Below are 26,589 nucleotides of genomic sequence, written 5' to 3' on the forward strand. Positions count from 1 at the left end.
AACTAAATATTTTAAAAAATTGACGTTTGAATGACAAAAAGTGCTGTAGACTTTTTAGTGCTTTTAGCACATTTGTTGCTGTTGATCCCTTCTTCCTGGTGACTGACTTGGGGCGGGGGGAGGGTGGGTGAGAACGGTGATGGGGGGCCGAGGGCCTCTGAGGAGACTGAAGCCCACGGGCTGGGGGTGGCCAGCAAGGTGGGCCTGCTGCCCACGGGCTCGTGCTGGGAGAAGGGACCTCCTCCAAGCACAGGGTCCCTCAGGCAGGTCCTGCCGCACCCATGGCCAGTGGGGTCCTCCAGACGAAGGGAGCCTGGGTCCTTGCAGTGGAGGGCCTGGTGGCGGTGATGTCCCTCAGCTGGCAGTCAGGCGTGCACAGTACACACGGCGAGGCTTCTCCCGCTCTTCTGTCGAGTGCCAGTGAGTCCCGTGTATCAAAGGGCTCGCTCATATGGTGCATTTTCTAAAATCTGTGATTAAATTTTAAATTCTTCTCCTGAGAAGTTTCCCAAATATCAAAGCATGAGTCTCTAGGTCATATGGGACTTTGCTCACTCCTGAGAGATCTTATCCTTGAGCAAAGATATGATTGTGGCAACTCTGCTCTGCCTTGGTTAGCCTGGCCTTTCTCTGGACTGTCTGTACAGGGGCGAAGCCTCTGGACCTGTGCCCTTGGGTCTTCCCTCGAACCTGTCTCCCAGACTTCCCCCTAAGGCCTTTCCTGCTCCCTCGAAACTCCCCAGGGTTTTTTCCTAGAATTTAAACATGACAGCATGTTTAAATTCTTAACCCTAAGTCATAGTTGATCAAATTTTGCATAATTTCAAATATTTGAAATTGAGTCTGAGAACAGATATTTTGACTTTGTTAAGCATTAAGAAAAGAAACATGGTCAGTATAACTTTTTAACAATGAAAACTTCATTTGCAAGGACTTGTTTTGATTATGCTGAATCTAGTCTGAGTTTGAGTTGATTCTTAAATCTGTTGGCAGTGTAAACTGGAAGATACATGGATCAATACATGCATTTGAAAATATGTAATATGTTAATTAAAAATGTATTACAAGTTACCAACTTTCTAGCCAGAATTTATTGAATACGTAGTTCATTGGGTTTCAAATATATTTATGTTAGTTCCTAGTCTTTTCTAATTGAAAAAAACATGAAATTAAATCATTATCTATAGGGCTTACTTTACTGGAGTTAAGTTACTGGATTTCTGGATTTCACTTTGCAAACAAGATGCTTTTCATCCTGATTAGTTTACCTGCCCACTTTGTAAAATCATTATTTCTCTGATTTTACCCCTTTTACCTAGATGCTTAGTCCTTCCATATCAGTTCTCCAGAAAAACCCATATTTTTTTTTCATATTTTTTATTTTAAGAATATTTTAGCAGTAAATGATGTATTTCATAGAAGAATTATAATCGCTGTGTCATTGAGCTGTAGTAACAGCACTAATCCATTTTGGCTGCAGGTGTTAGAGACGCATACAAAAACGGGTGAGTGGTGTGAGGGAGGTTTGAGATCCATTGATTCTAACTTAAGTTCCAGTTTCATTTGTTAAATAGTTGACTTATTTTGCAGTTGACTTCTGTGAAATGACTTTTTTTTTGGCTGTGCCGTGCTGCGTGTGGGATCTTAGTCCCCAGCTAGGGACTGAACCTGTGTGCGCTGCAGTGGAAGCCTGAGGTCGTAACCACTGGACCGCCAGGGACATCCTGAAATGACTTCTGAAACAAATAGAGAAGCAAATGATGTTTGTTAATACAAGCTCTTTCTTTAGAAAATGACATTTAGGTCTTAAGCATCACATAGAATATTGCAAAAGATAGGAATTTTGCACATGACCAGTGTTGGTTGAAACTAAAATAATGTTGTAATAGGCGGCCAGGAGATCCCCTTTTTGTGAAAGTAGCTTGTGGCTGTCCGAGAGAGCCCATGTGGTGTAATTCATAGGCGTAAACGGGCCTGGCGCCACCGTGAGAATGGCACTTCCCTCCTGGTACCGAGTTGGTGGCTCAGCAGTTTCCTTTTCTTTTTGGGCCACACTGGTGCTTCTGCTGCACAGATAATGTTGGTGTGTGTAGAACTTTCCAAGAGGCAAAGGAGTATCTTTTCTACTTTGTGACAGATGTGTCTCACTGACTTTACTTCAGAAATGGTGCTTTAAAGATGGCTAACTGAAATGTAAATCTGTGCACTAAACCCACAAAATCATTTGTGCTTAAGCTTGTGTGATAAAGTAACAAAAATTTAAAAAGGTTCTGTTGTAATTTTGTGTGTGGTTTTTACCTGATTAATAAAATTAAAAGTATGTGAAGTTCTGTAGAAATCATGTATAGATGGAAATAACACTCAGGACTAATGAAATAGCCCTTCACTGCTCTATGAAAGCAGAATTCTGTGTCAGACTGTCCTCTAATATGCTACTTTTCAAAATGTGCTGTGAGGCTTGGACCCAGTGTCCCTGGGATCCCTGAGACCCTTCGAAGGAGTTTGTGTAGCTGAAACAATTTTCATTACAATACGAAGATGTTCACCTGTTTCCTCTCCCTCTGTCATGAATGACCATGGGGGTGGGGGCAGTTTTCAGAGGCGACATCACAACAGACTGAACACAGAAACAGGCATCAGAATCAAGGTGCCTTCCGTTAAGCTAGAAGCTAGATTTGCAGAGAAATGTAAATCACTGCTCTTACTGTCACTGATTTTGGGGGAAAATACTACTTTTTTCCATAAAAATACATTATTTATGTTAACATGTATTTTTAGTGTCCTGCTACTGCAGTAACAAATGGCCACGAATACAGTAGTTTTAACAGAGCATGCATTTATCGTCTCACAGTTCCAGAGGTCAGAAGTCTGGAACGAGCTGGAGCACACGTCAGGGTGCTTGCAGGGTCATGTCCTCCTATAGGCTCAAGGGAATATCTGAGTTCTTGCTGTTCCAGCTTCTGGAATCTCCTTCATTCTTGGCTCGTGGCCCGTTCCTCCATCTAAAGCACATCTCTGCTTGTTTCTAAATTTGATCCCATTGCTTCTGTTTTTTAAGGACTCTTTTGGTTACTTTGGATATTCAGATAATCCAGGATAATCGCCCGTCTCAACCCTTAACTAACCACACCTGCCAAGCGCCTTTTGCCCTGTAAGGTCACGTGCAGAGGATTAAGATGTGGACGTCCACCACAGCATGTCGTGGGTTTGTGATGACTGTAGTAAGAGAATTCATACATGTTAAAGATGTATCAGAGAAGGCAATGGCACCCCACTCCAGTGCTTTTGCCTGGAAAATCCCATGGACGGAGGAGCCTGGTAGGCTGCAGTCCATGGGGTCGCTAGAGTCAGACACAACTGAGCGAATTCCCTTTCACTTTTCTTTTTCATGCATTGGAGAAGGAAATGGCAACCCACTCCAGTATTCTTGCCTGGAGAATCCCAGGGATGGGAAGCCTGGTGGGCTGCCGTCTCTGGGGTCTCACAGAGTCGGACACGACTGAAGCGACTTAGCAGCAGCAGCAGCAGCAAAGGTGTATCTCCGCTGTGGTACTTAGATCGGAAGGAGCTGCAGCCTACCTGAGCCAAAGCAGACATCTCACCTCTCCACAGAGAGGTACATCCCCATTGCTCAGAAATCAGGATGATGAGAGAGGACGCACTCCTAGGAGAGGCCTCACCCTACCCCCATCTTCATCTGCTTGTCTTCTCACCTCTCACCTCGAGAGGGGTCCTTTTTTAAGTTTCTTTTTGAGACATCCCAGTGTTTCTTCCTGTAAATGTTAACATCTGCCCATTAATCTGTTTGTTTTGGCTTTTTTCATCATTGTTAACACGTATATACAGTATTCTGCAACTCATAGGTATTTTTTCCCCCTGTGATTTTAACTGGGTAATATATGTAATATATCCTGAGTATCTTTTTATGCCTTTTGTTATAGTTCCATAATGTAACCTAACAAGCCTCCTTTTGCTGGGCTTTAGGATTTTCCTTGGAAGGCAATGGCAGCCCACTCCAGTACTCTTGCCTGGAAAATTCCATGGACAGAGGAGCCTGGTGGGTTGCAGTCCATGGGGTCGCTAAGAGTTGGGCACAACTGAGCGATTTCACTTTCAGTTTTCACTTCCGTGCATTGGAGAAGGACATGGCAACCCACTCCAGTGTTCTTGCCTGGAGAATCCCAGGGACGGGGGAGCCTGGTGGGCTGCCGTCTATGGGGTCGCACAGAGTCGGACACGACTGAAGCGACTTAGCAGCAGCAGCAGCAGCAGCAGGATTTTCCTAATTTTTTTTTTAAAGATATATATATATATATATATGTATATATATTTTATATGACCATTTTTTAAGTCTTTATTGAATTTGTTACAATATCATTTCTGTTTTATGTTTTGGTTTTTTGGCCGTGAGGCAGCTCCCTGACCAGGGATCGAAACACTTCTTCATTGGAAGGGGGAGTCTTAACCACTGGACTGCCAGGGAAGTCTCCCTGAGGTTTTAAGTATAGAAATTGTGCTTAGTTTCCTGGGGCTACACACATTTCCGTGGCTTGAAACAGCTCAGATTTATCCTCTTTATTTCTGAAGGCAAGAAGTCCACCCTGGTTCCACTGGGATGAACCGAGGTGTCAGCAGGATCGCATGCGCTCCTGGGAGGCTCCCTGGAGACCCTGCCTCTCCTGCTCCCGAGCTGTGTCCCCGTCCTCTCCCCTCGGCCACCCCACCTTCTTCCAGGCCAGCAGCACAGCATCTTGCTTCACTGGGTCGCGTGGCCTTCTTCTGTAGCCACATCGTCCTCTGTTCTCCCTTACAAGTACACTTGAGATGATGTTGGGGGTCCACCTGGAGGATCCAGGATTGTCCGTCTCCCCATCTCAGGATCCTTTGTTTAGGTCACATCTGCACTTTCTTTTGCCATGTAAGGTAACCATCAGAGGTCACAGGGGTTAGGGCCTGGACATTTTGGGGGAACAGTATTCATGCTGCCACCCTTGTTAAGAATCCATCTGGACAAATCTTTCTAATGAGTACATTACATTTTGAAGCAAGTGTTGAATACTTCAGATAATCAGAGGCAAAAAATAATGACTAAGAAGGCTGGGTCTTACCAGCTGTCCATGCCTCCCCACATGAGAATGTTATCGCTGGCCTGGCCTACCGAGTGAGTTCCCTTCTTGACTGCACAGAGAACTGGTGCTCAGAGCAGGTGCTTCTGTAACAGCTGCCACTGTCTGTGCTAATACTGGGTCGTGATTATAAAACTTCTTATAGCCAACTAGGTTTTCCTGGGGATTGATGCTGCCTTATTTCCCTTTATTTTGAAACTTTTTAATTTTATATATTTTACTTTTTAAAATATTTTATTCTATATATATATATAGGAGTGTAGATGATTAACAATGTTGTGCTTGTTTTAGGTGGACAGCAAAGTGACTCAGCCATATACATACATAAATCATTTCTCTTTATTTTTTTTAAGTTGAGTGGGGAAAGGTTATTATTTCTTTATGTGGTACTTATTCACTTATTTCCCTCTTTTATCCTTCCCTCTTCAGGTAATGAAAAGCAAACCTGAATTTGCCACAGTGGTGATGACTTTTTCTCTCTCTCCTAGGTCGAGGAGATCAGAAACAGTATAGCGAAAATAGCTCAGTATGTCGAAGAAGTGAAGAAAAACCACAGCATCATTCTTTCTGCACCAAACCCAGAAGGAAGTAAGTCGTTGGTTTTAAAAAGAAGTATGTCTGTCTGTCTGATCTGCCTGTCTTGCTGTCCATAACACAGCCTCAGCCCGGGAACTGTGAGCTTAAGCTGGAAGCCTGTAAAAAGTGCTGGAGGCTGGCAGTCCACCCTCTGCATTCTCATGTCTGGTCTGGGCAAGCCAAGGCCTCGGTGTGGTTTTTTTTTTCCAGCTTCCATGGGATCTGCTCTTCAGCCTGGGTGAGGACAACTGATGCATGACAGCCATGAGAATACACGGACATGACTTCGCAGGACTCTGGGACCACATCAGTGATTGATGGGGTCTTCAGTTCAGTTCAGTCGCTCAGTCATGTCTGACTCTTTGCGACCGCATGAATCACAGCACGCCAGGCCTCCCTGTCCATCACCAACTCCCTGAGTTTACCCAAACTCATGTCCATCGAGTCATTGATGCCATCCAGCCATCTCATCCTCTGTTGTCCCCTTCTCCTCCTGCCCCCAATCCCTCCCAACATCAGGGTCTTTTCCAATGAGTCAGCTCTTCACATGAGGTGGCCATAGTATTGGAGTTTCAGCTTCAGCATCAGTCCTTCTAATGAACACCCAGGACTGATCTTTAGAATGGACTGGTTGGATCTCCTTGCAGTCCAAGGGACTCTCAAGAGGCTTCTCCAACACCACAGTTCAAAAGCATCAATTCTTTGGCACTCAGCTTTCTTCACAGTCCAACTCTCACATCCATACATGACCGCTGGAAAAACCATAGCCTTGACTAGACAGACCTTTGTTGACAAAGTAATGTCTCTGCTTTTGAATATGCTATCTAGGTTGGTCATAACTTTCCTTCCAAGTAAGCGTCTTTTAATTTCATGGCTGCAGTCACCATCTGCAGTGATTTTGGAGCCCAGAAAAATAAAGTCTGACATTGTTTCCACTGTTTCCCCATCTATTTCTCATGAAGTGATGGGACCAGGTGCCATGATTTTCATTTTCTGAATGTTGATCTTTAAGCCAACTTTTTCACTCTCCTCTTTCACCTTCATCAAGAGGCTTTTTAGTTCCTCTTCACTTTCTGCCATAAGGGTGGTGTCATCTGCATATCTGAGGTTATTGATATTTCTCCCGGCAATCTTGATTTCAGCTTGTGCTTCTTCCAGCCCAGCGTTTCTCATGATGTACTCTGCATAGAAGTTAAATAAGCAGGGTAACAATATACAGCCTTGACGTACTCCTTTTCCTATTTGGAACCAGTCTGTTGTTCCATGTCCAGTTCTAACTGTTGCTTCCTGACCTGCATATAGGTTTCTCAAGAGGCAGGTCAGGTGGTCTGGTATTCCCATCTCTTTCAGACTTTTCCACAGTTTATAGAGATCCACACAGTCAAAGGCTTTGGCATAGTCAATAAAGCGGAAATAGATGTTTTTCTGGAATTCTCTTGCTTTTTCGATGATCCAGCAGATGTTGGCAATTTGATCTCTGGTTCCTCTGCCTTTTCTAAAAGGTTCACGTGTTGCTGAAGCCTTGCTTGGAGAATTTTGAGCATTACTTTACTAGCGTGTGAGATGAGTAGAGCCGTGCTATGTTCACAGCTAAACAGTAGTGATAGAATTTTGTGTTTAGATGAAAGTTAACGAGAGGTTGATCTGGAAAACAATAGAGCAGGATGGAGCAGTTTTAAAGATGAAAACAGGTAGTTTTACGTCTTCAGCAAAGGCTTTTGTGTGGAGTGTACTGTTCTTAGTGTCTGTGGAGGGCAGCATGTGAACAAGTGATTTAAAATGAACTGAACATCACAGTGTTGGCAGTTTTAAGGAAGTATTTCCTTGAGCTGCAGTGATAAATTTTGAAAACTTTAAAAGGTAAATAGATCTGGATAGGCCAGAATACTGCTAATTGGAATCCATATGTCTTTTGGGGGAATAACTGATACCTTTACCATATTGAGTCTTTTAATCCTTGGAAATGGTTCATCCCTCTGCTTACATCTTCTTGCTTGCTCCCAGTGATGTATGTAGGGCTCTGTGTAGAGGTCTCACACACCTTTCATGGCAGTCGATGCTTTTGATCTTGATGTGAATGGTATGTGCTATAAATTTTGTTTTCTACTTGTTTCCATATATAGAAACACAGTAGGTTTTGTATGTTGAGCTTTTATCTCACTCTCTGGCCCAGTCAATTATTTTAAATAATTTCTCTGTGGATCCCTTTGGATTGTCTCTATAGCCAGTCATGTTATCTGTGAATAATGACAGTTGTCCCTCCGTTCTTAGGCTTTTTATTTTCAGTTGACTTTTTTTACTGACCTTCTATACAGCATTGAATGGAAGTGGTGATGGGAACATGTTATTCTCAGTCTCAGAGGAAAGTTGAAAGCAACTTTGTTAGAAGGTTATTTGATGTGGCCTCACTTTTAAAAAATAACTTGATTTTAAATTGAAAAAGAACTCTTTTACTCATTTTGAAGATTATGTGTGTCTTGTAAAATAATGCTTTGTATGTCTGCAGATGCCCTGTCTCATGATTTAGAAAAATGTTTCCCAGAAGCTTGACTCTCAGCAGCTGTTGTATTAAACGGGAGTTCTATGGCCGGATACATTTGGGGTCATCTTCACAGCATATCCCCACTTGGATGATTTCAGTGTACTTAGAGCAATAAAGGCCCTGAGAAGTCCTGTGATGAAGAAACCTGCTTAACTTTGCTTAGTGAAGTGTTTCACAAACACATTTGCCCACAGGACTTTTTATGTAACAGTTATTAACATATTGCTTAATTCTTGGTGAAGATTTGAATACGTGCTCGTATATTTTTTCTTTCGAGAAATTTACCTCCAAAAAACTTTGCTCCCCAGTAATAGTAGGCACAACAATTGTTTGAGTAAATTTAGAGCTCTAGTGCTTCACAGTCGTCCCTTTGGTCTCTGAAGAAAACTGTTGCTTTTAGTTTCACAACAGATGTGAACCAGAGCGTAGGAAGTAGCGTCTCAGTGCTTCCTTAGTTGGTCTCTGTAAGATAGATGTAGTGGCTCCTGCCCCATGCTGCTGGGCTCTAGGGAGTGCCCCAGGTGCTGCAGAGGGCAGTGGGCTGCCGTCCCCTGCCCTTTGTCCGTGCAGGGGGAAGGGGAGGGTGCAAATCGGAGCTCTAGCTCCTCAGGGCCTTCGCTGCCCAGGCTCCTGGGTGGACATGCAGGAGTCCAGAGCATGTGGCCACCAGGTGGCGCTACCCGGCCCTGGCCCATTAGCTTCTGCTTCCGATGCAGTTGGCTGGGTGGCCAGGCCGTTTCATTAACCTCAGTAACAAGATCCCAGAGGAACGTTTGCTACAAAGCTAACAGAGGGCACCTTTACTTGCACTTGTCTTTATTGACCTTACACTTATGTATTTTTTTTTTTTGAAAGAAGGTCATTGAAAATGTGTAAGTTTCAGGCTCTCCAAAATATGGATCCACCTGGCAGAACTCTGAAATAAATGTACAGGATTCAACTTTTTGGTTCCTACTGGTGATAGGATTATGACTGACAGGACCATCAGAGAAGGGTGGGGATTTTCTTCATCAGTGACGGGGCTTGTGGTTCCCTTAATCAGGAGTCATAGTCCCTCTCCTCAGCCCATTTTAGGTGTGGACCTCCTAAACAGTCGCACCTGTTGCTGACACTTCATCTTTCCTTCTTTTCCAGCCCACTGTCTTCTGGGTTGGCCTCTCTCTGAGCAGTTGCGTCCTCATTGCATCCCATCTCTCATTCCCTGTCCTCCTCACCTCTTCTGCTGGAGTGGTGCCCTCAGTGCGCGTTTCAGGCTCTTGAGAACTACGTGGCCATCACTGCTCACCTGCCTCAGTGTAGCAGCCTCTGCTCAGGCGAGCTGTGGGTTCGAACTGCAGTTGCACCATGAATTCACTGTTGGCCTTGGACAGATCACCGATCTTCCTATAAAATGCCAACTGCTGCTGTCCTTGTGTTTCTTCGTCATCTCCTCGTTTCCATCCCATCCTTGCTTCTGTTTCAGAGTAAGAGGCATGTGTCTCCCTTTTAAGGGTAGACTGTGGCGTGTGACCTTGAACCCTCCTCTCGGTGTTTTTTCTTGTTTCTTGTCAGCCAGAAGGCTGTCCATTTTCCCCCCTTACAACCACACCTTCCCCACAGCCCTGCCTGACCCTCTAGTGGCTGTTTCTTTCTTGAAAGAGTGGTCTCTCCCCGCTCACCCCGCATCCTGCTGCGGGCCCCGCCCTGGCCCTTGTGCTCCCTCCTTAGCCTCTGACCCTGTTGGCCAGCTCCCCTCCCCCACCCCAGCCTCTTCATCTTTTAAAGTTCACCTGCTTTGTGTTACCAAAGCCAGTATGTGCTTGTTGTGCTCATTTTGGAAGAAAGCAGAAAGGAAGAGAAAAAAAAACACTCATAATTTTGTCCATTGGTGTGTATATATATATATATATATATGTATATTAATGTTTTGGTATATATTTTTCTAGCAAAAACATGTATTAAAAACAAATAATGTCTAAAAAGTGTAGAATTTGGATCAACAGTGCTTGTTGTCTTACAGCATGCTCTTTTTGCTGATGAATGTACAGTTACAGGCCCACCTGCCTTTTTTTTTTGGCCATACCACCTGCAGGATTCCAGCTCCTTGGCCGGGATTTGAACCCGTGCCCCCTACATTGGGAGTGCGCAGTGTTAATCACTGGACCACCAGGCAAGTCCCTACAGCACCCTTTTCTTAATGGCTGCCTAGCAGTAGCATTTTCACTTTTGGTGTTTATGTGGGAGCAGTGTTTTGGGACCACACGCCTTGGGTGAGATGGCAGCCCTTCACTGTTGACAGGTGCCTCCCTCGCAGTGTGTGAGGGTCAGTGCAGGGATCTCGCGTTGCTATGCTGTCACAGTGGTCTATGACCTTAGACCTGCTGCTGTATTGAGTGGCAGGGACTGCTGAGCACTGGACAGGTGGCGGCTCGTTTATGCTTTGAATGGCCTTGGGAGGCGGATGCTCTCCTCGGGTGTGTCTGGGAGCTGAGGATGTTGCGGATTGGGAGGATGGGCAGTTAGTGTGGTTTCAAGCACCCTGACCTGTAAGCCGGCTCTCCTGTCCCCGCTGCTGTTCTGAAATGGGGCCACAGGCTCACCAAGCGTCCATTAGGGTTTCATGGTTACACCCCACTTGGCCTGGGCATCCTGACCCACCTGTGTGTCCCTGAGTACCTGGTAGCTTGTCTCCCGGGCCAGCAGTCCTGGAAACATTGTGCTGTGTCAAGGGACTCATCCCATGGAATGTTCTTTTCATTAGTATGGCTCTTGAGACCCATATAGTCCATAGAATTCTCTAAGCAAGAATACTGGAGTGGGTAGCCTTCCTCTTCTCCAGGGGATCCTCCCAACCCAGGGATCGAACCCAGGTCTCCCGCATTGCAGACGGATTCTTGATCAGCTGCGCCACAAGGGAAGCCCATTTTTAGTTTGAAACTTTTCAAATCTGTGTGCAAGTTGCAGTTTTGGTGCAGTGAAAACTCACATTTCCTTCACCTAGCTTCACCAGTTGTTACCATTTCACCACATTTGCTTTATCTGTGTGTGTGTGTGTGTGTGTGTGTATTTGTGTACATGTGAGTGCATATAAATATACATATCGCACATGTGTATACACATGTTATTTTTGCTGACTCATTTTAGAGTGAGTTGCGCACTTTGTGACCATCTACCCCTAATTACTCCAGCATTTAACTCCTAAGAATATTTTCTTATAAACAGACAGTATAATTACCTAGTGTAGAATATTTAATGTGGATGAAATGCTATCGAATCCACAGTCCACATTTTCAGTCAAGAATTGTTGAGTTGATATCCTTTAGCTGTTTTCCGCTCTTTCCAGGGTCCTTTCTAGACAGCGAGGCAATTAAAGCCCTGGACACAAATGCCTTTGGAATTGTCCTGTCTTGGTGGCACATTGAGCCTTTTCCCGCGTGAAAGGCCCCTCTCTGCTCTAGTGAAGCGCTGTGCCTTCCTGGCCATGGCCAGATATCAGCCAACGGAGCTCTACCAGTTTCTCTGATAGTGTGTGCATGATGGATATTTGCCCATTATTTTCTTTTTATCTTTCTGTATCCTTATATTTTAGATGTTTCTCTCATCTTTTATATATAAAATATAGTTGGGTTTTGTCTTCTTGGCCCCTTTGATCATTTTTTTTGTCTGTCATTAACTCTTGTAGTCTATTTGTTTACTGGGATTACTGATACATTGGGGCTAACATTCATGATCTTGTTTGCTTTATATTTTCCTTGCTTCTTCTGTTACTTTTTCTCTCTCTCCATGCTGTCTTTTGGATTGGTTTTTAAGAATCTTGTCCTGCCTCCTTAGCTCTTTCCTATATTCTGTTTGCTGTTGTTTTATTCGTTGTCCTATAGATTGTGGTATGCATCCTTGACTTGTTGAAATCTAATATAAATTTATGTTTTTACTACTTTCAAGTAATAGGAGGACCTTAGGAGGAACCTTTAACTCTGTCGCTTCTTACTGCTATCATCATCATCATATATGTGTATTGTACTAGATAAAAATAATGTATATTTTTATTTTATACAATTAATACGGATTTGGAGCTACGCACATATTTACCTGTACCAGTGCTCCTCATTATTCTGTATCTTTAAACTTTCATCAGAGATTTTTTTTTCTTTCTAAAAACTACTGTTCTTTCTTTTACTAGGGTTATGCCATTGTCTGAAATTGTCCTTACTTGATTTCGTTCTTCAAGGATATTTTCAGTGAGCATAGGAGTCTAGTTCGTAAATTGTTTTATTTCACCACTTTGAAAATTTGAAAATAAATTTTCAATGTCTTTTTTTTTGTCAGCTATCTAATTATAGCTTATAAGAGATTTTATTTTTAGCCTTTGGATTTATCAATGCTGTGTTCATGTTTCCAGATATGGTTTTCTTTTTATTTATACTGTTTTTATAAGGCTTCTTGGATCTGTGGGTTGACATTTTCTGGCGGTTTTGGAAAAATATTGGCTATTTTCTCTTCATAAGTCATCTTTCCTCCCCTTTCTGTCATTTCTTATTTTGAGATTTGAATTATATGAGTTTTAGACCTTTTCACTGTATCTTTTATGCCGCTTGCCCTCTGTTCTCATCATTTTGTCTTGTGTTTTATTTTGAAATCTTTCTGATTTGTCTCCTGACCTCTCTTTAGTGATTACTTTTCAGATCAGGGAATCTCTCTTAACTCATGGAGAGTTATTTTTGGTTAAAATATTTTTCAGTCCTAGAATTTCTCTGGGCTCCTTCTTCTCCTGTCCTGTTTTCCCGACAAAACCCTCAACCTTGTTTTTACCTCTTTGAACATGCTTATTTGAAGGTCTGTGTCTCATAACTCTGTTTAGACAGCTCTGTTGTTTTCCTGGGGTTTATTTTCTTGGTCTTGCTAGTTGTTTTTGGTTGAGCCCTGGGCTTTGTATCTGAAGGCTCGGGGCCACAGTGTGAGTCCTAGGATAGTTTTTGTTTTTTTTTTTTTGAGAGATGATTTTTGAACATTTCTGATGGACAGCTGGGGGCGCCAGCATTCTGGACCTGGCTCCCCTTTGTCCCGGGGCGTGGCCTTGTATCAGGTCAGCATTTTCTCAGCTGCTCAAAGCCTTGGCTGCCTCAGTGTCAAGCCGCTCCATTCGCTGGGCTCACATCTCTGGGTTTCCTTCTTTTGAATCTTCTTCTTTTTCTGCTTTTGTAGGTTTATGATACCTTTAAGCAGATTTTTAAAAAATGTTTTGTCCAACTCTTCTGATTGTTCTCAGCAGGAGAACTGATTGGAATGACCTAGTCCACTGGATAAGGATGTTTCCCATCTTTGCCTTCTTTTCTGTGTATTGAAATCCTGCCTTTATCAAGTATAACCTCATGGCCTGCTTCTGTAGCTTGAAGGGCTAAGTACAGTTATGCCTCTTTTATTTCTCTAATTAGTGCTTGAGCCCCTGCATGCCTGTGTTGGCAGGAAGGTCCAGTGATTCCGTCCTGAATGCCCCCCCCCAACCCAGGGGCTTTCCTTTCTAGAGAGGTGAGCCATGCTTTGGAATGCTTGCTCCCCTGACTCTGTGTCCTCAGCAGGGCAGACCCTCCTGCTCATGCACTCTTCCTCTTGGACACCTTCCTCGACGTTTCTTCCCCACATGCAGTGGTGGGGCCTCTGGGGTTGTTCCCCCAGTGCAGGAATCCACACTCCCGCCTGGAGCCTGCTTTGATTAGGATAGCAGGAAAGAAAGCAGACACGTGGCAGGCTCCCCCTCCCCACAAGAATATGGTTACATTTCTGCTTTCTTTTTTCAGGTCTGGATGTTAGCAGTGGATTCAGGGCACTGTTTCATCAGTTGATTGGTATAAACCAGCTGTCCTCAAACTTGGGTGTGCACCAGCATCACCTGGGGGGCTTCAGTCACATTCCTGTGCCCATCCAGTGACGGGTCCTATGGGGAGGTCAGGGATGGGGCCCAGGAACTTGCATTTCTGCTAAACACTCTCCTGATACTGAAGCTGCTGGTCCAGGACTCACCCTCTGAGAACCACTGGTGCGATCAACAGTTTCTCTAAAGAAAAACCCAACAAACTTGAATATTTACCAAGAATATTGTCCGTTTACATTTGTTGGACATTATTGATGTTGGATATTGTAACTCACATGTCTTTTTTATTTCTAATTTATAGAAATAAAGGAAGAGCTTGAAGATCTGAACAAAGAAATCAAGAAAACTGCTAATAAAATACGGACTAAGTTGAAGTGTGAGTTAAAGCTTTAATTACATATAATCATTGATGGTGGGCATGTGGGTATTATTATTTTCTTCTTTATAAGTTTTTATTCTTTTACATTTTCAAAGTTAAGATTCTGACCACTGTAAAATAAATCGTTTGTATGTACTTGGAATAGTGACCCTTGCTTAAGTTCCTCACTATTCTAGAATTATTAAGCTACCAGCTGTAAGGATCACACATGAGGAGCTAGAGCTAAGGGCTATTAATGCTTAGATTTTGGAGTGAGGTTCCACAGGAGTGAGCACTTGCTTATAAACTGTTTATCTCTTATATTGTTATGACACTTGGGGCTAAATTGTAGATACTTGAGAAGGTAAGTAGCCTTCAACATGAATTGCCAGGTTCTTCTTGAATGGTCAGGTAGCTGGTGAGGTCCTGTGAGCCTTTCCTACAGTTCGGCTCAGCTGATAATGCCCACGGCCTCCCTGCGGGACTTAAACAGATGTGGTGGTTCTTGATGTGGTAGAAAGACACAGTGTGTTTAATTTTTACAAAATAACATACAAATCAAGAACATATCTGAAGATCAAAGGGAACCTTTATTATGGAAAATTTCAGACATACATGGGGGGAAGGGGTTACCACCTCAAGCCTAGGGTCCACACTCATCAGCTCTGCAGGTCTCAGTGGCCCCCACCCCACCCCACTGGTTTCACAGTCAATGGCAGATATCTAGGACTTCATCAGCATATAGTTTTCAGTGTGCATTTCTAAAACAAGGATCCCCTCCCCCAAACACAACTACAATGCTCTTATATATATATCTAAGTCACCTTAGTTGTTATTATTTATTACAAACTATCTAGTCAGAATTCACACTTCCCCAGTGATCTTTTAATTTTTCTTCAACAGTTTATTTAAATTGGCTTTCTTGTTTGGACCAGACTTGGTTTGACTTCCCTGGTGGCTCAGACGGTAAAGCGTCTGTCTACAATGCGGGAGACCTGGGTTCGATCCCTGGGTTGGGAAGATCCCCTGGAGAAGGAAATGGCTATCCACTCCAGTACTCTTGCTTGGAAAATCCCATGGACGGAGGAGCCTGGTAGGATACAGTCCATGGGGTCACAAAGAGTTGGACACGACTGAGTGACTCCACTTTCTTGTTTGGACCATGCACTATGACTGGTTGTTATGTCACCATGCACTATGACTGGTTGTTATGTCACCATGCACTATGACTGGTTGTTATGTCACCATGCACTATGACTGGTTGTTATGTCACCATGCACTATGACTGGTTGTTATGTCACCATGCACTATGACTGGTTGTTATGTCACCATGCACTATGACTGGTTGTTATGTCACCATGCACTATGACTGGTTGTTGTGTCACCATGCACTATGACTGGTTGTTGTGTCACCATGCACTATGACTGGTTGTTATGTCACCATGCACTATGACTGGTTGTTATGTCACCATGCACTATGACTGGTTGTTATGTCACCATGCACTATGACTGGTTGTTATGTCACCATGCACTATGACTGGTTGTTATGTCACCATGCACTATGACTGGTTGTTATGTCACTTAAGGCTTTTTTTCAGGTCAGGTTCTTCCATCTTTCCCCACCCCCAGCATGTTTCCCTCTTGGTTGGAGAAACCAGGACATTAGTTCATCAGAAGTTGCCCTGTTGCAGAGTTTCACTGATTTTACCCCTTTAATTTCACTCAACAGGTTCCACTATGCTCTCTGTTTCCTGTGGATGGACAGTTAAGTTCTCCAAACTGAATCAAATTCAGGTTATCTGCTTTGAAATGTGAAGCTGTAACATCTGGTTTTATTTTGTGACATTATCAACAACTGATGCTTACCAAAACTCACACATTTATTAGGAGTTGAAAAGATAAAATACGTTTGAGTTTAGGCTTGAAAACCTTTCATTTTTTTTTAAGATTAAAATGTAACTTCTTCCTCTTTGCTTCTAGCTATTGAACAGAGTTTTGATCAGGATGAGGGTGGAAACCGAACTTCTGTGGAGCTTCGGATACGAAGAACCCAGGTTTGATGATCAGCCTTTTCTAGTGTGAAGCAATGTTGAAGACTAAGAAGTCTTTTTACTTCCTTCTTGAAAATTCAGAATAATTACATCCTTACTGTCACATTAATGCTCACAGCATTTCTGCATAAAGACAGTATTTATAGATTCCCTTTCTAGATGATGAAGAAAAAAAGTCTCTTCAGCCCATCAGCAGAAATCTCTTCTGAAGAGCAGAGAATTATCTGAGTCATTTTAGTGTTCATGATGAACTCCTCATCTTTTAGAGGCTGATGCTACAGCAAAGTGGAATTTAGTCCACTTATCTCTACTTGACAAATGAAGATTATGGATTCAGACTATGGGGACACCTTGCTTGAGTGCCAGCCTGACCCCAGTCAGCCTGACACTAGTTGCTAATTGACTTCTCGTAGTGATGGTTTTCATCCCTTCTGTAGAGTGGGGGACAGTAACAGTACAGGAGGGTTACTGTGAAAATCAAATAAGACAAAGCATGTAAAGTTCTTAGCATAGATTCTGTTATACAGTGTACAGTAAGCTGCTATTATTCTTATTTCCCATTTGACGGACGAAGCATGTTAGTTTGAATTTATAGAATGTAATGTTTTTATATGTGAGTGAAAAGCCTTCTCTTTTAGTAGAAGAAATGACCATTATATATTGGTCTATTTTTTTTCTATGGTAACAGCATTCAGTGCTATCTCGAAAGTTTGTGGAAGTCATGACAGAATATAACGAAGCACAGACTCTATTTCGGGAGCGAAGCAAAGGCCGTATACAGCGTCAGCTAGAAATAAGTGAGTCAGTGAGCATGCTGTTTTTGTTAAAAACGTGTTTTTTTCCCTTAAAGTCTGACATGAAAGTATGTACCATCAAAAAAGTAATTTCATCCCTGTTTTTATCAGTATTGTAAAGTGTAAAGCCCTTTCATAGCTTCCCTTTCATTGAATCAATCAACCTATTACTTACTTACATCCTTCAGATTCTGAGTGAGTGGACTTTAAATTACTTTCTGATGACCGTTACCTGTAAAGTGATGATCGGATCTGGAAAGCTTCCAGCCGTCCTCATGTAATTTTTGTGCCCGTACCACTTCCTGCCCCATCTCAGGGCACAGTCTCCATGGTTCTCATGATTCCGCATGTCTGGTGAGCAGACACTTCCTGCCCTTTTGCTCCAGACTTTCTTCCTAGGATGTTTGTCTATGCAGCCTTGGAGGATGGAACTCAGGTTTTCCTCTGGGCAGAAGGCTGTTTGCTTGCTGAACAAAGGTCAGGCAGGCTTGCTTACTCCCCGCTGTGAAAGATCAGGGTCCCTCAGCTGCGACACAAGCCTCGGGTGGGTGCACTGTCCACCAGGACTGCTCTGCATCTCCCGTGGGCTTGGAGAGAAGGGAGCAGCTGTGAACTTGAACCTCATTCAGTGACATTTTGACTTTGTTGACATGTAATTGACATACCATGTAAACAGGTGCTCAAAGTGTATAGTCCGGTAGTCTTTAGTATGTACATTAGCACAATCAATTTCAGACCATTTTAATCCCTCCAAAAGGGAACTCGGCACCCGTTGTCAGGTACGTCCATCCCCAGAGCCCTAGGCACCCACCAGTTTACTCTTCTGTCTATGAATTTGCCCATCTGGGCATCCATATGAATGGAGTCATACAATATATGGTCTCTTGTGACTGGCCCTTTCATTTGGCACAGGGTTTTCAAGGTTCAGCCATACTGCAGCAAACATCAGTATTACATCTCTTTTTATGGTTGGATCAGGTTCCGTTGTGTGGATGGACCACATTAACATGTTTATACATCATCAGGTGATGGACATTTGGGTGGTTTCTACTTTTGATAATTATGAATAATACTGCTGTGAATGTTCACATTAAATTATATTTTAATTATTATGATGTTTATTCATTTAATTTTGTCTTTGTGGCACAGAGTGTGAAAATAGGAATTATCAATTGGGTTTTTCCAAAATCCTGTGAACTTGTTCATATGAAGCATTAATACATTTAACTCAAGAAAATATATTAATAACCAAAATACAGAAAGTATTAGAGCCTCTGATTCCAGTTATACAATCTTTATTATTCCAGTTAACATATGCTAAGTCTAGCTTACCCTCCTGTCCTATAAGCCAGTTAAACTTTTAGGAAAACTGATATGCCAAAAATTTGTATCTATCAATTTTCTTTTTATAGTTGTTTCTCATCCATACTAAACTTGGATGTTTATTAGTCATTCCAGTTACAAAGTTTTTCATGAATGTTTTCCAGTTCTTCCTACTTCTAAAGGGCTTATGTTAATTTCTCTCATCATTAACACTTGCCAAAAAAATATATTGGAAAAGTTAGAAAAACACTGGTTAAAATGTTAGCAACTCAGATTTTACCTGCTAACTTATGGATGCAAAGGTAATTTAAAAATACTGCTGCATACTGAGTGAAGTTTTCCCGTGTTGATATTTTAGCTGGAAAAACTACCACCGATGATGAGCTGGAAGAGATGCTGGAAAGTGGGAATCCCTCCATCTTCACGTCAGATGTGAGTGCTGGGCGGCTGTGTGGCCTGTGTGTTTGTATTTATACAGATTTTTTTTCTTTAACCTCTAGAAAGATCTTAAGTTCATCAGTATTTCTCCTCTGTTTTTGTTTTTCAAAGATTATATCAGATTCACAAATTACTAGACAGGCTCTCAATGAAATTGAGTCCCGTCATAAAGACATCATGAAGCTGGAGACAAGCATCCGTGAGCTACATGAGATGTTCATGGACATGGCCATGTTCGTCGAGACTCAGGTAATCGCATGCATCTTTGCTTCTCTGAAACAGAGCTATGGTTTGTAAAATCTGATATTTGACTCCAATCTATTGGGAAAGCCATTATTCTGGATCCAGTCTTGTAATTCAAAAACTGATTATACCGTTACTGCCATGTAAGGCTCAAATGCTCGAAGCACGTTAAATCTTCAACAGTAGAGGACTGATTTAAGATATGGTGTGTCCATAGGATAAGCAACCATAGGTAGACAACATAAACTTTGTTCATGGAAGATTTTGAATGAAATGTGTAAATGTACGTGTTGGAATTTAAGTTGACATGAGGGCAATATTAAACCTTATATGTACATGTGTATGTGTGTATATATATATATGGGGCTTCCCTGTTGGCTCAGATGGTAAACAGTCTGCCTGCAATGCAGGAGACTCCGATTTGCTCCCTGGGTCAGGAAGATCTCCAGGAGAAAAGAATGGCTACCCACTCCAGTATTCTTGCCTGGAGAATTCCATGAACAGAGGAGCCTGCAGAGGTGGGCTGCAGTCCATGGGGTTGCAAAGAGTCAGACATGACTGAGCAGCTTAACACTTCATGTCACTTCATATGTGTATATACACTTCTATGTATAAATGTAAATATATATGGAGCATACGCCCTTATACTCCTGTATATAGTGTGTGTGGCATAAAGTCAGCTACATGAAACAGTACTCACAGAAGGAAAGAAATATTCCAAGCAGTATAGCAACAGTGGGACTATGGGAATTTTCGTTTTCTTCTCTAAAATATATTTTCAAGTTTTCTACAAGGAGCAGATATTAGAGTAACAATTTGGAGAAATATATAAAAGAATAAGCACCAGAGGGGACAGACTGTGACATAAATAGAAGCTTATACTTACTACAGTGTTCAGTACCACAAGCAGAAGGGGGCAGGTATGAGGAGACCCTTATGAGGGACTGCAGAAGTTAATGCAGTTTTTTAAGAAGATAAAATTTACTCAAGAGGGAGGGGATACACACACACACACGCATATATATAAAATTATGACTGATTATCACATTGTTGTACGGCAGAAACCAAAGCATCATTGTTAAGCAGTTTTCCTCCAATTAAAAACAGAAAAAAAGAACACACACATACACAAAAAAAGAACATAAAATTCAGTGTAAAATAAAGCCAGTGGTTCCAGTTAGGTGTGTGGGGGTGCTTGCCCCGCCTCTTGTGATGGTGAATAATGTCCTCTGAGACTTTTCAAGTGTGTGAGGCTCACACTTGGTCACTCATGGGTCGATGGGCCATTGAGTCCAGCTGACTGCCCTGTGAAGGCAAAGCCTTCGTACCAGAGCATCTTGGGATTCACATCACAGTCATGTCCTCCCTCCCATGGAGATTGCATTCAGGATCTGTTGTGGCAGGAGTGGTCCTCTGATGGGCCTGTTTGCTGGTTTCCTGGGTTATGTAAGGAGCACTGGGAAGTCCATCTGGGTACCAGATTCATCCTCCATATCGCCAGCAGCCTTTGGAAGATTTAGCTTGAGGAACTTTGCCATAAAAATGTGTGCGGAGCTGAGGTGCCGTGAATTTGCAGTTGGGGTGGGGATAGGGCAGGTTCACTCCTTTCTGATTTGGGGGCGCCCGTTGCCACTCATGGTCCCGAAAAGGAGAACTGGTAGTCTGGCTACTGCCAGCTTTTGTTTTCATGAAGGAGACCAGTGAGACAGTTAGACCAATCTGAGTATTTTTGTCATTACTGCTACTGTTGCTACTGCTAAGTCACTTCAGTCGTGTCCGACTCTGTGCGACCCCATAGACGGCAGCCTACCAGGCTCCCCGTCCCTGGGATTCTCCAGGCAAGAACACTGGAGTGGGTTGCCATTTCCTTCTCCAATGCATGAAAGTGAAAAGTGAAAGTGAAGTCGCTCAGTCTAAAATCTAAAGATTTTAGAGTACCTTGGACTTTTAGGATTGTTCTATGCCAGATGTGTTAATCTCTACTAGAAAAATCGATATGTCAATGTATTCTTAGCTTCGTTGCATTGTTTCCTTTCAGAAGTCTGTTAGTATTGCATTGTATTGACTCATCTAATTCAAAATATGTTTAGTTGAAACTGGCTAGTATGTTGAAATGTGTGAATGAGTAAGTTAACTCTGCGTCACTTTCCAATGCTTTACTATTCACTGCTGCAGATTATGTCTGCTGGTGGACAGAAAACCAGGTAATGTGCTTTTCTCCCCTGATGCTTCAATGGGTTCACCTCTCTTTACATTTTTTTGCTCATTAATCTAGTCAATTTAATGGGAGACATAAGCTATTCCTAGTTTACTGGTATTTTAAAGAAATGACAAATATTGTCTACCCATTAGAAAAGAGGTCACTCTTGGGACGTCGTATGTTTGTGCGTAATAGTAAGTGTTAGCTTAGCCTAAAGCCAGCTGCCTCTCACTCACTGTGCCCATTTTAAGAGAGTGTTCCTATATTAAAGCACATCTCAAAGCCTACTTGATATGCCTTTAATTGTCAGCATTGTTGCCCATCCCTTTTAGTTCTTTTTGTAATGTAAGTTGGAATTTGATTACTTTTCATATTGGCACATTTATAATGGTCTCATCTTTTTGTAAATGTGAAAAATACTTCAGTGTCCATTCCATGCACATTACGTTCCTGTGGAAACTTTACTGCTGCTCTGTGACTGTCTTAAGAGGCACAGTTAGGTCATTTGAAAGTGTCCTCTAAGTTTGAAACTTTTCGTTTTAAGGGTGAAATGATCAACAACATAGAAAAAAATGTTATGAATGCTGCAGACTATGTAGAACATGCAAAAGAAGAAACGAAGAAAGCTATTAAATATCAAAGCAAAGCAAGAAGGGTGAGTTTGGTCTTTCAGAGTTGAAGTACGTTTTCCTCTGGATTTGGTTTCGCGTGGTCATACACTGATGCAAGCCTACTTTAAATGTATTCCGGGAAATAAAAACGTCTTACATTAATCTTGCATTTGAAAACTGAAGTAATTCTTTTTGCTGAAATGTTTGAAGTGTATCAGATAAGTTATGTTGACGGTGAACCCTGTCAGTTCTAAGTAATGATAACCCTTACTTAGGGTTGCCAAAGTTGGCCCCACCTCCCTTTCCTTGGGTGAATGGGTTTCATTTCCACAGTTCTCTGTTTCTTGGGTCATTATTTGGAGGGACATATAAAACTCATGGGACTGGAAATTCTCCTAAAAATCATTGGTTACACAATTTATGCAGTGAACACTTTATTCGTTAGGTTATTTGCTAATCCTTTGGATTGGAGGAAAGAGAATTGCTTGACCATGGACCTCAGATGTTATGTAGCACTCCCCATGAAGCTTTGTAGAGGAGTTTTAGTATCTTCATAGTGAAAGCTTTCTAAGGAAACAGCAAAGCTACAGAGTTCAGTTCTGATTCAGGGACTGGAGAACTGTGTGTCTCTCCATGGGACCTGGCCCACCACTTGTTGGTTTCTTTCTCCCCAGTGTAGACGAGAGCGACACAGGGCCCCAGACCCCCACTTCAGTGCCTGTCCCCCTCCCTCCTCCTGGCAGAGGCCTTTCTCGGTGCCTGTCGGGAGATTTCCATGCGATGTCATAAAGGCCTAGTAAAGAGGGAGTTTCAGAATGTTCAGGAAAAACGAAGAGTCAGATTCACCTGTGACAATGGTCCATAGATGTTCTCAAATATGAGGCACATCAGGGCTTTCATGTCAGCCTGCAGAGCATCTCACCCTGCTTTCTCTTCGGAATATCTGTGTATTAATTATCTTTGAGATGTAAGACATGGTTTCTTACATTATTCTGTGTTACCAGATTTTGAAATATTGAGCCTTAAACTAAAGTGAGGTGGTGAGGTCCGGGTGTGACGTGCTCTGGTTCAGGCACAGAACGGACTTACACTTTAAAGCAGTCACTAAAAAAGGACAGGTCCCATCCTTTCTCCATGACCTGAACAGCAGGTCAGTGAACGTTTCCATGAGACATTCCCATCTCATCCTGATCTGGCAGGGAAGGCCTCGCTCTAGCAGGTGGCTGGGTCAGTATATTACCTGGAGTGGCCACTGGTCAGAACCTGAGGCTCATTTCGAAATTCATCACAACTTCTCCAACTCAAGGCCTGACATCTGAAACCACCCACAGCTTGTTCATCTCTAACTCTGCTGTTGGGTGTGTGGTCCTTGAGATGTTGGCCGTCCCCTCTCGTGGTGTCCTGGTTCCATTCCCAGGGCAGCCGGTTAACCCCTGAGAGACTGGATGACGCTAGTGGAATGATCTGTTTTATTTGGGGTGACAGTTAAGTGAAGGACTTACCTGCCAATCGCAAACAAACAAGAAGAAAAGTGTAGGGGCTTAGGTCACTGATTTCCTCATTCACTGACCTGGCCACACAGCTCTCTATACATGAAAAAATAAATCAGCTGTATGTCTCAGTTCATTAGAAACTTATCAAAAGAATGTGGTCATGTGCTTTCTCATTGATAAAACCTAATATTTCAAGTTCTATAATAGTATATCTCCAAATAGTCTGACCTCATTAAATTAAAAATCCCTCTTTTGGACAACTTTGAAAATTGTCAAACAGTTAATCGATGGCCCATAATTTAGATTTTAAAACACATTCCAATGGATTATTTGATTTTTAAATGAATGATATCTTCTAATACGGCAATGTGGAATTAACCATGATATAATCAGCTTGCTTTTCTTTGACAGAAAAAGTGGATAATTGTGGCTGTGTCACTGGTTCTGTTGGCTGTGATTGCTCTAATTATTGGTTTATCAGTTGGCAAGTGATGATGTGGATAACGGCAGCATGCATGTCTCTGCCAGCACGGCAGTAAGTAACTAATCAACTAATCTGCTTACCCACTCGCCCAATTAGCTAATAGTGGTGCTCGCCCAATCCAGAAATACTGGAAAGTAACAAAAGCCTGCCAGCGGAGTGTTTGCCTGACTTCTGAATTCAGGTCTCTAGTCATCGTGTGCTGAGAATAAGCATTTGCTGGGTTGCTGTCCATTTCTAAACCAGGGTTGTCTTCCTGCTGTTTTCTGAAACCTCTGGATTTGTTTAGATGTGATAGTAGGGGTGGCAACAGCTCCTGACTCTTCAGGCTTTTGTTTTTGATCCAGGAAGATGCTTCCTCCTTATTGAAGCCCTTCTTTAGTGGAATAACTTTAGTAATGAGGATTAATTCTCAATGAAAAAACTAACATTTAATAATTTGTCTCATAAGTTTTAATTCTTAGAATAAGTGCAACAACTGAACGTGCTTTGTGAGCTGTATTTATTTGCTCACCATTTTACTATGGAATTAGAGGGAATGGGACGAAAGCTGTGAAGAACACTCAGTGGAACCAAGAGACTTTGTCTCACTTGTTTCCACTGGCATCATTGAGCTTGTTTTAAATGTGTCCACATTAAAATGAAAACTTATACTGAGTAGCATGGCTGTTAATTCTCAATTTAATGGGTTTGGAATACAAAAAATACTCAAAAGATATTCTCAATTTAAAGGGTTTGGAATACAAAAGATACTCAAAAGATATTATTTATTTATAGCACCTTTATTTTTATTCACTGCATGAGTGTCACCTTTCAGCAAACTTTGGGAGATTTGTGCTTTTCATCTCTTTATGCATTTGGAATCATCCTTCTTTCAACTCTTAAGCTAGCATGCTGTCTGGTTTCTCAGAGTTGGACATACTAATTGTTTATTTTTAAATGTTTGTTTGGCATAATCATTGGAATTTATTGTATCTAGATTGTGACAACTAGTCCTTGATGAATTAATTATTTTATTGTGAGAGCAGCTGCTGGCTTGATAAACACTTAGTGCTGTATTAAAGAAGAGGTTTTCTTGGTGTAAGCATCTCTGCGCTGAGCACGCAGTTGGCAGGTGAGGCTCCTGACATTCACGGAAGCATGGGCTTGCACTCGGAAGCTCCAGGATGTTGAGTTTGTTAGCAAGCCATTTTTTTCAGGAGGCAGAAGGAGCTCTGAGCACTCTTTTCATCAGGCAGGACGTTTATGTATCTCTCCATGCTTTCCTGTTACCTTTGCTGAACTAAAGATACATGTGATTGTCCTTCACTAATAATAATGTATTTAAAAACTATTTTTAGAATTCTTTATGAACTGTGTATAAACTCTGCATTTTCTTAGCTTTTCCTAGTGGCCATCATATGGTTAGTTGGATGTGTTTCCGCTAAAGATAAACAGAATCTGAGATCAGATGCTGTGACGATGCCGTTGAACGAGGGCAGGCTCCTCCCAGCGTGGTTCTGGGGAGCCCCAGGCTTGCTCTGTGCCCTGGGCCTGGGGGGCTGCTGTACCTTCATGCCTTTAAGCACGTGTGAACACAAAACACATCAGAGTGCTTACCAACAATTTTTTTTTTTTTTTTAATACAAATGCAGTGCTTGGTGTCTTTAACTATGCTTTTGAAAAACTAATTTATTCTTTCGGCAAGTAGTTCAGCACAGCCTTCTCTGGGCCTGTAGGCACCATGTGGAGGGAATCTTGGTCCCCGTAACCTTGCAGCAAGGGCCAGATGCCTGGCTTTCTATCCGAGGACATGGCTGAGAGGGCACGTGGCCGTGATTTAGGTGTAGTAGGAGGCAGCTTGACTCGGGGTGTGCATGGGCCACCAAGGAGAAGTCCAGGCATTTGACTGGAGCTGTGAGCAGGATGTTGGACGAGAATGGTCGTTCCATCTGTGGTATTAAGGGTGCAGGAACCCAGTCATGGTAGGATTCAGGAGGCATTTCCAAAAGCCAGATGTGCAAGCACACACCCATGTATGGTACCCAGAGACCTGGCAGATGCCTGGATGGCAGCGAGATGCAGAGCCGCCTGGTGGCTGAGGGTAACGGGCATATGGAGCAGTTTCTGGAGCTGAAGCGTGGTGCTGATGGGAAGGAAGGTGTGATAGACCAGAAGGAAAAGGTGTGTCTAGAAAGATGTTGAGAGAGGCTTGCAGGAAGACACACGAGGAGATGCCAGGATGGTTGGGACCAAGGCCTTGCTTTCCAGGAAATGTGCATAATATTAATAAGTGACCTGAAATTTGAGGGTGTGATGTCCTGCAGGCAGTGGTCCCTAGGTTCTGAGTAATTGACAGGGAAGTTTCCTGAGGGGCCTGGCCATGCTTGCCTTCATATATCATGCAGTGACTGATGGCGTTCTCGGCACTGACCAGTTTTGGCAGGTGTGATTTCTCAGGTGAAAGTGTGCCATGTGTTTGGTAACCGTGATTTAAAATGACACATCTCTGCTGTTTACCAAGAG

The 26,589-nt window shown here is 42.6% G+C and overlaps 1 protein-coding gene across 8 annotated transcripts in view; it reads left to right on the plus strand.

Moving 5' to 3' along the window:
• Positions 1–26,589, plus strand: part of STX2 (syntaxin 2) — a 74,329-nt gene that overhangs the window by 11,784 nt on the left and 35,956 nt on the right. For 2 of the 8 annotated variants that reach the window (XM_086347249.1, XM_086347248.1), the window contains exons 3-9: positions 5,615–5,714; positions 10,316–10,393; positions 14,394–14,468; positions 16,431–16,504; positions 17,190–17,298; positions 18,977–19,050; positions 19,168–19,305. In XM_086347249.1, coding sequence (XP_086203375.1) covers positions 5,615–5,714; positions 10,316–10,393; positions 14,394–14,468; positions 16,431–16,504; positions 17,190–17,298; positions 18,977–19,050; positions 19,168–19,305 — 648 coding nt within the window. Of the gene's footprint in view, positions 1–5,614; positions 5,715–10,315; positions 10,394–14,393; positions 14,469–16,430; positions 16,505–17,189; positions 17,299–18,976; positions 19,051–19,167; positions 19,306–22,043; positions 22,155–24,014; positions 24,139–26,589 lie in introns of all 8 variants that reach the window. The other 6 variants (XM_086347253.1, XM_086347251.1, XM_086347246.1 and 3 more) reach the window with 5 other exon arrangements.

The sequence above is a fragment of the Bos grunniens genome, chromosome 17 (genome assembly GCF_055505025.1).
Source record: "Bos grunniens cultivar Pamir isolate PY7600 chromosome 17, Bosgru_T2T1.0, whole genome shotgun sequence".
NCBI classification, from domain to species: domain Eukaryota; kingdom Metazoa; phylum Chordata; class Mammalia; order Artiodactyla; family Bovidae; genus Bos; species Bos grunniens.